Here is a 14,697-nt window from a genome sequence, read left to right as displayed (position 1 = left end):
CAGTGTTTTCTCCTGACTACTTGATGAATCTGGGCATCTTGAGGCAATCCAGCAATTGCCTCATGTACACAGACAACCCTCTCCTCCTACCACCCAACACTACAACCTGTGAGAGATGCACTTATATATAGCCAAACTGGAAGCAAAGCTGTCTTCACCCAAGACTAGATTAGACATTCAAGAGGAGAAGGTAAACACTTGCACCACACCACACTCATCACATAGTCCCTCAAAACCTACACCATCAAAACAGACACATAGAAGCACAAAACACACACCTACATTCACGGAGGCTCTCAATAAAAATCTACTCAAGCAACAGAGCCCTCCAAAGCAGAAACGCAAGCAACCTCCACCCCCCAACACAACCTAAATGACACATAGCCCACAAACTCAGTGTGCCACTCAACCACAGCCCATAAGGCATAACAACGTACCCAACACTATAGTCATAGGTGACTCTAGAGTCAGGCACACTGATGTTCCACTCACCAGGCTAAAGAAGGAGAAAGTTACTGTCAGCTGCCTGTCGGGTCCCAGGATCCGCCACATAATGCATGCACTCAGATCATGCCACAGTAAGTACAAATATGGCTTTGTCATTGTCCATGTTGGTGTGAATGACCTGAGATGTACCTCTCTGGACTTCATGAAAAGAGACATGGAGGAGCTCTCCGATCTTGTAGCCCAGGCAGGTATGAACCTAGCCCTGAGTAGCATCCTGCCATCACCCAGAATGATACCACAGTACAAGGACAAAATGATTGACTTCAACAATTGGCTAAGCTTCTGGTGTCATTCTAAGGGGATCCAGTATCTGTCTGCCTGGGATGACATGATCAATAGACCACGATGCTTTGCCAGAGATGGCCTGCATCTGTCACCCTTGGGATTCCTGATACTGGCTAAGGCTCTTGCCACCCCTATAGTGCCTTTTTTAGGCAATGTTTAAATGACAAATTCACCACCGTAATAGGTGCAAGCAAGCAAAATCTGAGGATAATGCTACTCAATGCTAGAATTCTAAACCTCAAAATACTTTCACTCGAGGCACTCCTTAAAATGGAGAATATCGACATCTGTGCAGTGACAGAGACCTGGTTCAAGGCTCCAGAGAGCACCCCTGCATTACCAGGCTATAATTCATACCATACTTTTCGGCCACCTAACCTGGACCAAAACACTAAAGGTGGAGGTGTATCCATATCCATTAAGGATATCCACACCTCCAGGCTAGTTGCTCAGCATAATGCATCCAAGATTATCCAAGTGAAGCTAACTCTAGGCAAGACTGCAATCCAAACTTTAACTTGCTACAGATCCCCCACCATGCCCCAGGATTCCCAGTCCTCATTTCTTGATACACTGGAAAATATTAGGGTACAATCCAACACCCTCATAATGGGCGATTTCAACTACCCAACCATTAACTGGGAAAACCACTCATGTACCAACTCTTTTGCTCAACGTTTTCTGGAATTCATAAATTCCAACGTCTTGGATCAACTTATCCACACCCCCACCAGGGGCAATACTATCCTACACCTGTTCATTACCAACATGGGCGACTGGTGTTCCACACCAGAGGTCAATTCCTCATTGGTCATATCCAACCACAAGCTAATCACCCTAGATATCTGCATCCCGCCCCCACCCCCCATTAGGGAAACCACTGTAAAAAATTTTTCCAAAGCCAACTTCATGCTTCTTAAGACAGAAGTAGCAAACTTCACGACACCCATGCAGACAGAAATAGAGGTACAACTGCTGAATCCTACACAAATGCACTTTATAAGCACTTACACAAGTGCATGGATCATGCTATCCCTAACAGAACCAAGATGCTATTCTCCAAAAAAAAGGAAGCCAATCTGGTGGTCCCCTGCCATAAACAAACTCTATAACAGAAGAAAGAAACTGTTGCAAAAAAGAGTAAAATCCCATGACTGGAAGAACCTCCTGGTCAGCCTCAGTAAGAAGCTGAGATCCCTCATAAAATCCTCCAAAGCTAGTTACGAAAACAAACTTGCCACTGATTCTAAAGACACAAAACATTCTATAGCTATGCCAAGAATCTCAATTGCAACACTCAGATCTGCTCTGCATTACAGCACAATGGCACTAAATATACAGAACCAACTGATATTGCCAACATCCTGGCAGATACGTTCAGTGTTAACTTTACCCCTCTCTCACCCCCTAACGGGCCCATCTCTATACTGGAAGAATGCAAAGTTCCTGTAATCACGGTTGCACAGGTAAAAACCACACTGTCCAAAGCTAAGAACACAGCATCCATGGGACTTGACAACACCCCAGGCTGATTTCTACATGAACTACAGAATGAACTGGCACCCCAACTAAGCACCATGTTCAGTCATAGCCTCACCTTAGGCTTTGTGTCCACTAAATGGCACACAGCGATGGTTATCCCACTCCACAAAGGAGGAGCCACCATGGACCCTGGGAACTACCGCCCCATTATCCTAACGAGCCTGGTCTGCAAAGCCATGGAACGTATCATCATGGAACTTATAAACAAAGACATTTGTAATCTCCAAACTCTGGACCCCACCCAGTTCGAGTTTGTAAAAGGCAGATCATGTCTCCTAAACCTGATAGACTTCTTTGAAGCAGTCACCAAAGTCGTAGACGAGGGTAAGGTAGTTCACACAGCCTATCTAGATCTTACCAAGGCTTTTGACACCATCCCCCACTCTGGAATTATAAATAAACTCACTAAACTAGGTATAAATCCCTATGTCACAAGATGGGTTGTCAACTGGCTCACTGACAGAACCCACACTGTAAAAGTAGCAGACTCCAAATCTGACTTCAGACCAGTGACAACTGGAGTACCACAGGGTTCAGTCCTGGATCCTCTCCTGTTTGGTATATACTTTTCTGAAGTACAGGCTAACACAGAAGGTCTTTGGCTAATGAAGTTCACAGATGACTGCAAACTAGGAGCCATAATCAAAACTCCTAACGATGTGGACATCCTACAAAAGGGCCTCACTGAGACAGATGCCTGGTGTTCAAGCTCAATGCCAAAAAGTGCATTGTCATCCCCTTTGGTAAAAACTCTGTATCCATGAGCTACCACATAGGTGGTAGTCTACTTAACACCGAAAGTGTGATAAGAGACTAGTCTCTCCTTTGATAATCACATCGCCACAGTAGTCAAGAAATCCTTCTACGTGGCACACCTCACCACAAAAGGTTTCTCATCCAGGAAAAAAGAGGTCATCATTCCCCTCTAATCGTCACTCATTAGACCCATTATAGATTACAATGCCCCTTTTGGTATGTACCTCACAAGACATCTACAACAACTGGAAAGGCTGCAGAAATACCTCACAAAGAAGATTACTGGCCTCAAACAGATGCCCTACACAGATCGTCTCAAAAAACTCCAGTTTTACTCTGTTGCATATCGCCTACTCAGAGGCGATCTCTGCCTAACATACAAAGCTATGTCAAACCCAGAGCTGTTGGACATGCTCCACTTAAAGAAATCCCAATCCCACCGAGCTGCACACTCTAGGGACCTAAACCTTGTCACCACAATAAGCAGAACATGCTGGAGGGATAGATTCCTGTCCCAGAGACTTCCCATACTCTGAAACAAACTACGTATCTATATCAAACAAAGCTCCTCAGTAGCACTCTTCAAGAAAAATCTTGATGACTGGATGGGAAATAGGAAATTCACCCCGGGGATCACCTCTGGGGCTCTGCTCGACAGGGGCACAGGAAAATAATTTTCTTGGGTGGCGAAAGCCAGGGTACCTTTTTGGCTAGGCTTATATAGGCCCGAGCGCCAATAGCCTAGTACCTACCTATGAACCTATGAACTTGGGGTAATAGGACTTCCTGGGTGAAGAATATTGTTGATGGTACTCCAGAATGTTTTGGGATTTGAGTAGTGGTTTATTTGGGTGTTATTGTAGAAATTTTCTTGTCATTGTTAATTTGTTTTTTAATGTGGTTTATGAGTTGCTTGTAATTTTGAAGGTGTGTAGGTGATTTGATTTTCAGTCAGAATTTCCAAGCACTGTCCTTTTTATGCATAAGGAAGTGTGTATCTTTTTAAGGCCAAGAGGCAGAGTTTGATTTTATCTTAATTTTCCTTAGGGGTGCTAAGGTGTTGAGAATATCTAGAAATATGTTGCTGAATTTTAGTATTGCGTCATTGAGGGGAAGGTGACAGAGGCAGGACCAGTTGATGGATGAGAGCCTGTCATTAAAAGTAACAGAATTAAAACTGGAGAGTCTGTGGCAGTCTTTGTATAGGCAAGACTTGTACAGTTGGAGAGAGTATCTATGGATATAGGTAGGGAGATGGTCAGTTATGGTAATTAGGTAGAGAACAGGGGTTGTGACAGAGATTGGGGTTAATTGTGAGGATCCAGTCAAGGATAGAGTCAGTATTACAGTTTTTATTTAAACGTGTGGGCTTGTGATAAGTTGATTAAAGCCATGAAGGTTTATGCTGAGGTTAGGTAAGCCTGTACTAAGAATTTTCCAGTCTATATTCACATCACTGAAGATGAGTGTTTCATAGGGAATGTTATGGGAAATCCATGATAGTATGTGTTCAAGGATGGGAATGTTTTTACCTGGTGGGATATAAAGGGAAGCAATTGCAAATTTTTATGGGGGTTTAAATGACAATTTAGTATTAGTTCTGCAGTGTGGAAGTTTGGGAGAGAGTAGATAAAGGGGCGAGATTAAATTGTTCAGAATAGAGAATAGCAACACCACCCCCCTTTTTAATTTTATACAGCCAGTAGATGTTATATCCAGGGGGTAGGATTTCATTATTTGAGATGTGGAGTTTAAGCCAGGTTTCAGATAAGGTTAAGATATGTGGAGTGTTGTGAATTATCCATGCATGAAGTTCAGTGGTTTTATTGAGTATGTTTTGTATGTTCACTGAAAGGATGGTTAGATTTTTGGGGGTTGAAGAAGACAGGAGGAGAGGATGAGGTAATGAGTTGGGGGGGGTCGGATAAGGCTAGAGAGTTGTTGGAATAGGGAAAAGAGGTGGCTGGACCAGGGATAGGGTGAATGTCTCCAGTGAGCAAAAAAGTTTTTGCAAGTAGAGTATGTGTAGGAGAGTAAGGGTAATAATTGTAGAAGTTAAGCTTATATTTAGGGGAGAGAGAGATGAGAGATAGTATTCTGATTTTGAGGAGATGTATATAGGAAAAGCTATGTAAAGAGGGAGAGATCGAGAATGTGTGGATGGTGTCATTGTATTTGAGGGTATGGGTAAGAGTGGGTGATATTTTAAAGTATGATAGGTTATTGTGATATGAAGTTAAGAAAGAGAGAAGAGGAATTAAAATGGTAGTTATGTAAATAAGAAGCATGTTCTAGATTGATGTAACTATGGGAGTGTAGGAGCTATAAAGAGAGGATTGACGGTAAGGCGAAAGAGAGTTAGTAGTGGAATTAATTTGGGTGCATAGGGATGTAGGAGCAGGTTGTTAGAGTGTTGAGGATAGTACACGTTAGTTACAGATGAGAATGTTGGAGTAGAAAGAAAAAAGATATAGTGTATGGTAAAGTTTATCGGGGGAGTGGCTTTGGAAAGCAAGAAAGTTAGATTAGGAAGGTAGCTAGAACTAGATAAGGAAAAGCGTGAGAATGTTACGTAGTAAATTTGTAGATTAGTTTACATTAAGGGCATCACTTTGACATTTGTGGAAAAAATATGTGAATATTGTGTTAAAACTATACATGCTGATGTAGAGGGATCTGTGGCAGGGATAAAACTTAAAACTGTTGGATCTTCCTACATCCATCTGTTGAATCTTCCCAGCATGAGTGGCACATGCATAAGCTACTGAGCCATCACAGTGGTAGCCTCATTTCTGTGACTGACAGCACATTAGGGACATCACATGCCACTTGGAAATACCAAAATCTGCTGTCACTTAGCAAAAAGGCTCCTTTCCAAGGATGGGAACTTTAAGAGACCAGTGATGCTTGCTGTGTGACTGGGTCATTACAGCAAACAAAGGGCTAGACAGGCACACTCTGATACAATCAATGACAAAAAGGGATTATTTCTACCCATTTAGGATACTGTGTATGCATTTCAGCCAACATATTTTGTGAACCACATCGAGACTGTGTGACTGCATTTTTTCATAAGTGCAAAATTCCACAATAATATAAACAGTTCTACTGCTTAGACTCAAATGGCTTTAAAGTTACTGGGGGAGTAATCATATAATAGTGAAAGTTTGGACTGGGTTGTTCATCTAATCAGACATTAGAAGTGAATATAGTATCTTTGGCATTTGTGAAGTTAAACATGCAGCTAGAATTTTGCACCCTGCAAAGTATGAAACATTTAAGAACACACTATTCCTTTTCATACTGATAAGGATTATTTCCACTGTGATATCTATTTCTAAGATGTGACATTATCATACAACTGACTCTAGTGATATTGGAAGCTGGCATTCTGGTTTGCAAGTCAGTATGAAGCCAAATATACCACTTGCATAATATAATAGGGAGTCCTGTGTTTTCTCAATAATGTAATAAACTCATGCAGCATTTGGCAGTGACACCAATAATGTGACAACGTCTAAACAACAACACAACATAATGAACCAAATTATTTAAAAATAGAAACCCAAGCAATCAAGTTACCATTATCAACATGATATCAGCATTTTTGTTTGAAGAGTTGTAATCTGGATGTACAAATATCCTTGATGTCTTGAAAAATTGTTCTGTGCCTTCAAAAGTGGAAAGGGAATATTCTCCAGCAACAATCATTGTTTGCTTAGCACTGTTAGGGTAAAAGTGTACAGTAACAAATTAGAAAGTGTTTTTTATAAAATATTTGCTGAACTAGCATTCTAGCATTACAGTAATGAATGAAATGCATTGCAATTTTCTCCAGTGAAACAAAATTCATTATTATACAATGCAAAGTAGGCAAAGCCGATAAACGTGCTATCTTTTTGGCTAATCCAATCAGCGTGCACATTGTAAATCAAAAGGAAGTAACAAAAAAGTCCAGCCACTAATGTATCATGCAGCGGCAACGGCAAAATGTTAAATGGACAAAACAACACAGTAAAGCATACCATAGCAAGCACCAAAACTGTAATAAAGTGTGTGGTGTTGCAGCTGAATCACCCAAAACCCATTATTGTTATTAATACACTACTCAGTCCCTCAGCCCGAACAGCAATTAACTTCATAAAAGCAGATTCACCCTCACTCACGACTTGTAACTTTATTTCTTTAAAGTATACATTTTACATACCAGTACAGAAGTCCCTATGTAAATGGAGAAAAAGCAGCAAAACCGTAATCAAGTCTCCGATATCGTACCTCAAGCACCCAGCACCGAGTCTTGCTTCCTGATACAGTCCTCCATCCCTCAGCTCATATACACTAATCTACTTGGTAAATCCAGATCCACACTCCATCAACCTCTTCTTTCAAAAGTGTACGTGTAACATACGATGTACTAAACTACATTTAACAATTGTAAAAATGCCACAACAGAAAAAAAACACACAAAAATGCAAGCACTGCACTTCTCGATACTGCCCCCTAAATCTTTAATAAAATAAGCAATAAACATGAACTAAAAGTGTGGACTATTTTATCTCAAAGTGCAAGACTACAAACTAATGCAAACAAAAACCTAAATAACAGGAACACAAACATAACACAACACAAAACAAACACCATTGTATAACAGCAATAGCCCACGGCTCAGTGTTGGTAATGATGGATTTACCCACAGTTGGCTTTGTTTGGTCACTCGGGCTTCACCCTCATGACCAAACCACTCCAACCATGTGTAAGTCCAGCATTACCCACACCCAAATGTGGGTTATTGCTATAATATTCTATTAAAACTATTTACTTATCCTGCAGTTTTAATTAGTTTGTATGATTTACAACATGATTCAAAATGATGACCTTTTAGTATACAAATAACAAGTATATATAGCATTGTTTTTGTTTTCACCCAAAAGACTTGGTGGGAGTAAATGGCCTGAGTAAGATTTTTTTGAAACTTGATGTACCTACATTGAAAAGACCCATTACACATTTCTTTAGATGTTCATCAATGAAAATAAATTTTCCATCTGAATGGATGAGTGCTATATTAGACATCATTAGTTAATAGAAGAGGAGGCCCCCACCTGCCAAAAAATATAAATATATATTAGATTAAGATTTTTGAGAAAAAGTTTCTATCAAATGATTTCTCATGCGATGTCTGAAAACTTTTTTATCTGAATGACATCATGGCTTTTATCTTGATTATAGTACTGAAACAACCTATTAATTTTTTTAAAAATTAATGTTATCCAAAAATATGATAATGGCAATATTTCTGCTCCTTTATTCCTGAAAATGTAGGAGTTGTTAATACTATGGTGAAATATTGCTGACATTAAAGTGCTAAGGATTTCAATTTTTACTTTAACATAGTATCATGTTGCACGTATACAGAATCATCTTTTGGCATTCTCATCTTCAAATTATGGAGTCCCATAAGGGTGTTTATTGGCCACTTGTTCTTTCTGGTGACGAATAACTCTTGTTAGTCAAACAAGTACTTATAGATCATCCATACTTACTGTTACAGATGATTCCTCACAGATCTATGTCCCAGGATTGACTCATGACCTCTGGTCACTGTCTGTTCCCAGGTATATGTGACTTTTCTTTTGAGTACTATGGTTTCCATTATTTTAAGCACTCTGTAGATGTGTGTGCATATGTATATGTGTATATATATATATATATATATATATATATATATATATATATATATATATATACACACACACACACACACACACACACACACACACACACACACACACACACACACACACACACACACACTCACACACACACACACACACACACACACTCTCTCTCTCTAAGGTCCTGTCAGAAAAGTGTCAAAATGTCTGAGGAACATTTCACTTACACGATTAACAAATAAATTATAGTTTTAAAATGATACAATATTGACTGATAAATCATGAGCAAGTTCTAAATATGGATGACACTGAAAAGTTTGTCCCTAACGTATTGTATTAGTGTTTGTCATGCTTAATATGTTTTAATTCAATATCCATTTTGCATTATTTTTGGTGTGATATTTAGTAACTTGCATTTGCAATAGCTTATTGAAACTTCAGGTAAAACAATTTCTAAAAGATTAACATCAATATGTGTGATTAGATATCAGTTGTCATCTGAATCGAGGCAAACATTAACTATTTATTCAGTAGTAAGCCTTATAAATCAGAATTTTATAAGTTTAGCACTGAAGGTAATTTTTTACCAAACAAAATTTGAATAATTTATTGTGCTACATTAGAAATGTTACCTGTTCATACAGATATGTTCATCATTATATTTTATAAGAAAAAAGCAGGTACAGTGGATATAAAAAGTGTACACAACCCTGGTAAAATGCCAGGTTTTTGTGAAATAAAAAATGAAACCACAATAAATCATTTCAAAACTTTTACCACCTTTAATGTTATGTATAACCCGCACAATTCAATTGAAAAACAAACAAATCTGTTAGGGGAAAAAATATAAAAAATAAAAAACATACAATACGCTAGTTGCATAAGTGTGCATGCCCTTAAACTAATAATTTGTTGTGTGTCCACACCCTTAAACTAATACTTTGCTGAAGCACCTTTTGATTTAATTACAGCATTCAGTCTTCTTGGGTACACACCTGCCATCAATTAAAGAGACTCTGATTAACCCCAAATAAAGCTCAGCTGTCCTTGTAGGATTTTCCTGACATTTACTCAGTTGCCTGCTACAGCAAAAGCCATGGTTCACAGAGAGCTTACAAAGCATCAAAGGGATCTCATTATTGAAAGGTATTAGTCAGGAGAAGGGTACAAAAAAATTTCCACAGCATTGGATATACCATGGAACACAGTGAAGACAGTCAGCAAAAAGTGGAGAAAATATGAGACAACAGTGAAATTGCAAAGTATTAGTTTAAAGGTGTGCACACTTATGCAACCAGCGTATTGTACATTTTTAATTTTTTATATTTTTTCCCCTAACAGATTTGTTTGTTTTCAATTAAATTGTACAGGTTATAGGTCACATTAAAGGTGGGAAAAGTTTTGAAATGATTTATTATGGTCTAATTTTTTATATCACAAAAAACCTGGCATTTTAACAGGGGTGTGTACACTTTTTATATCCACTGTATGTTGGCACGTACCAATAATAAAAAATTGTTATGTCATCAGAAGCATTTAGAACAATATTACATTTATTGCCATAGTAAATACTAAATTAAGTTGTTCCAAATCAAAAACTAATAAAACATATATGATGAGGTGTCGGGATGAGCAAAGGCTGCAAATATATAAACACATTCAAATAAAAACAACTTCTTCCACAAATATATCAGTTTATTCACAAACAGGAACAGCAGTAAGCGCTTTCACCCTGATAGGGCTTCCTCAGACCATATACAAACATTCACAACTTTTCATAGTTATAAAGAAGAAAAGGCACCAAAACTAAAAATAATCCATTCCACTTATTAAAGTAACATCTTCCTTTAAAACAAATTATGAATAAAATATTATTACATAAATACATACATAAGAATACATGTAAAAAATATATAAACTATGTGTTCATCTACTTATTAAAACATCATCTATGCCTAAAAACATGATATCATCCCTAATCTGTGTGTACAATCACATACTATAAAACCCTACACACTTGGATGTGTCAATGTTTAAAACTACTATGACAAATATGCTAACAACAAATGTAAAATACTAACTCCTGTGTCTGGCCCCCACAAGACAGTCACAATGTCCTCTTTTACAATACATATCTACAAGTGGCATATGCTGAAGACTGATACCTATATCTAGCCCCCAACAAACAATCCACAGTACCCAAAAGTACTATTGCAGAATAAAACACTGTCATACAGAACTGCTATCTGAGCCCTCTAGACTTGAGGAAGGGCATCAATGGTGTCTTATCATTTAAACCTGGGAGGGTATCCGCCCTCAACCTAATGATCCACTTTGCTTCTTGTGTCTCAGTTCGATTCCTTATATCCCCTCCTCTGTAATGGGAGGAAACTATTTCCATGACTCTGAAACTGAACTCATGTGTGTCATCAGTACAAAGGACATGTTTAGATAAGGCACTGACAGTGGATCTGATCCTAATTTGATAAAGATGTTCCCTAATTCTGTGTCTAAGCCTCCTGTCCATCTTACCAACGTAGAATGCCTTGCATTCCGAACAGGATGTAAGGTATACCACATGTTCTGATGTGCAATTGGCAGTGACCTTAAATTCATACCTCATACCACTGTTAGGGTGTATGAATATAGAGCTAGAATCAATATATCTGCAGACATTACACTGATTGCAGGGTGAGGTTCCTATCTGCTCATGGTTACCACTCCTGTGCCTGGGACAACGCAGTAACATCTTTAAATTAGGTTTCTTCTTATACACAAACTGCGGGACCTCCCCTATAACCTATTTGATGTCAGGATCCATTGTCAACACCACCCAATGCATTCTAATCACATCCTTGATGTTCCCTACATCCTGGGTATAAAACAGGGGCACTCTGATCTTAACACCTCAATCAGGTTCAGTTAGAGTCTCATGCTGATCACTCTCAGCCACAGCTCCCACTAAGTCTGAAAAATATGGGCAGGCTCTGTCTACTCTTAAAGCTGAAAGGCCAGACATACCTTTCACTACATCATCCTCCCTGTAAGCTCTTTCCCAAAATCTATTATATAGATCATTGAGTGCAATGTCAAATCCTTCATCTGAAGGATTATACCATGAAGCCCTCATAACTTGACCCTTCACAATATTCCTAAACATATATCCCGGATGCATGCTTTGCCTATGTAAAAGGGCATTCCAATGGCATGATTTCCTATAAACCCCTGTATTCAAGAGTCAATTCACCAACCTTTCTATGTAGACATCAAGAAACAATATCCATTTATCAAAAAATTAATGACTAAATTTCAAATAGGGAGACAGCTCATTAACTTGGTTAATAAACTCTACCAATTCCTCAGTACTTCCTTTCCAAATGAGGAAAATGTCATCCAGAAAATGTCTGTAGAAGAGGACATTAAGGGAAACCTCATCCAATTTAAACAAATATTCTAACTCCCATGCAGCCATAAATAGGTTGGCGTAGCTCTTGGCACAAGTAGTGCCCATAGCCAGGCCATCCTTCTGCAAATAGCTCTGTGAATCAAAACAAAAAATGTTGTTTTCTAATACCACTTCTAAAAACAAAACCAAGAGGTCCATTCTAGAGCTACTAAATTCAGTGTGATGTTTCAAATAGTTATAGACCCTCTTGACACATTCCTCATTCGGAATCACAGTAAGCAACGAATGGACATCCAATGTGACCATAATAACAGGGGAGTCAGTAGGTACTATTCTCAGGCACTCATATAGATACAATCAAAATTGTTTAGTATCTTTTAATATATAAGGATTTGCATCCACAACTGGGTGCAAAAACCTCTCAACATATATAGAGAAGGGTTCAGTGGACCACCCCCTACTTGCAACTATAGGCCTCATACAGGGGGGCACGCTCATCCTTATGGATCTTAAGTAGGCCTTGGATTACAGGTATGAGGGGGTCACTGACAAACAAATACTCAAATAATTCTTCAGTGATAACATGACTCTAAAGGAGATCATCCAACATCCCACATATCCTATAAACATGTGTCTTAATTGTGTCCTGTTCTATAACACAATAAAACTGCTCATCCCCCAACATCCTTTTCATAGTCTGGTCATAGAACTCAGAATCCATCACTACCAGACTGCCTCCCTTGTTGGCAGGTCTGATAGTGATGGAATGGTCATTCCTCAACACGGTTAGAGCTCTCCTCTGGCCAAAGGTTAAATTCCCTTTGGTCCTGTACCATTTGTCCTTAAAGTCCATTTCATATAAATCGTTCTCTACTAACTTACTAAAGGCGGCCACTAAAGGTGGAACCCCTGGAATGTAAACACTAGGTTTCTTAAACTGCTCAAAATTGGACACATTAGAACTGTCCCTAAACTCTAATTTGAGACATAAATTCCTTACAAATAACTTAAAATCCACTATCGTGTCTGTAAGATTGCTGGTACTGGTTGGAACAAATGTCGACCCTGGCAAACAATTCCAGGCATGCATTTTATGCCTGGGACCATCATAACAGTTCACAGTTAGACACCCTTAGTGGTCTCTATGCAGCAAATGTAAGATTTTGCTCTCTTTCCTCTACTATAAGACAACCCTGCCAAACTCAGTACTATTGCAATCCATTGCCATTCATTGCGTCACATTCCAGAGAACCATGGCAGCCCTCTCAGGGTCATACCTGTTCACTTTTTTGATACAATGAGTACCATAGAGCAGCTTTTTGCATGACTTGTCGTGTTGCCACCACCATACAACAGCCAGATTGCTGTCATCTCATGATGGTGTTAAGGTGAGAACACTGGCATGAAAAGGGTGAAGTAGAAGTGTGTTGCCTATGATAGCAATTTTGCCATACCTCTCAACCTCTTAGCACAAAAATTTGGACAAAGCCAAAAATAATTGGAGGACACTGATCCACAAATAGGGACAGATTTTAAATATTGCTCTTATAAACGTAATAAGTTGCTATAATAAAAGGTTTTGTATCAGCATACATTTTATGAAGGATATGAAGTCCGAATCTCAAATGCCTGTCATTATTTAGTGACTTCAGTCCTCAATGATGTGCAAGAAAACCACAAGAAAAGACCAAAACTCTGAGTCAAAAACCTGGACATTTGAGAGGTATGACTGTTTAGCTCTTGGATACAAACCTAAACTACCTTTTCCCATGTTCCCATAGGGGTTATTGACTGACTGATGTATGTTCAGTGTGTTTCACTGGTGCTCATGCAAGTGCATTGAGAGACCCTCTTAGCATAACTGGGCCCACGGTCCTAATCAGTAAAAAGTGCTCTTCAGGAACATTTATCAGGTGGTGCCTTATCAGCATAAACATAAAAAGCTTAAGGTTTGCATAGTAAAACCCCCCAATTACCACTGTGAGCCCTTCATACTGTGGAAAATTGCAGGCCAACAACTTTCAAGACTTGTTTAAAGTGAGAAAGATGTGACTTTACTTTTCGATACTTGTTTGGAAGAAAATCTGCTCCTCAGAATGTGTCAGGACCTGCTAGATATCTAAAAGCATTTATTCACATGCTGCAGTGCTCTTGTGGTAATGTAAATGTTTGTTGATGTTGTAACTTAAAGGTAGAGTCATACAAACAGGTGTGAGGGGTTCCATTCATCAGGGAGCTACGTTGCCATCAAAGAGTACAGGTTCCTGATCAGTAGTACAGTACAGTCCACAGCAAGTATCATTATGACATAGAGGACTTGTGAGCTTTAGCCATCAGTTTACTCCAATCATAGCGGTCTTAGATATGCATGCACTGATTCTGTTGTATACTGTTATGTACAGGTCACTAACCCCTCCTCCCAGGAAGGCAATATGCAGGCAAATCCCACTTTTCAGCCCAATTAGACTGCCCCATCAATCTATGTAGCATTGCTGTGTGTAGTTGGGGGATGCAGAGAAATGAACT

At 38.9% G+C, this 14,697-nt stretch overlaps 1 protein-coding gene across 1 annotated transcript in view; it reads right to left on the bottom strand.

Moving 5' to 3' along the window:
- Positions 1-14,697, bottom strand: part of LOC122793778 (trypsin-3-like) — a 242,734-nt gene that overhangs the window by 38,863 nt on the left and 189,174 nt on the right. Inside the window, exon 3 of the mRNA XM_044061968.1 lies at positions 6,673-6,814. Within this exon, the coding sequence (XP_043917903.1) occupies positions 6,673-6,814 (142 nt within the window). The remainder of the gene's footprint in view (positions 1-6,672; positions 6,815-14,697) is intronic.

The sequence above is a fragment of the Protopterus annectens genome, chromosome 2.part0 (genome assembly GCF_019279795.1).
Source record: "Protopterus annectens isolate FY-2018-M chromosome 2.part0, PAN1.0, whole genome shotgun sequence".
NCBI lineage: Eukaryota > Metazoa > Chordata > Ceratodontiformes > Protopteridae > Protopterus > Protopterus annectens.
Note: the sequence above shows the minus strand (reverse complement) of the source record. Positions and strands in the feature narration are given on the sequence as shown.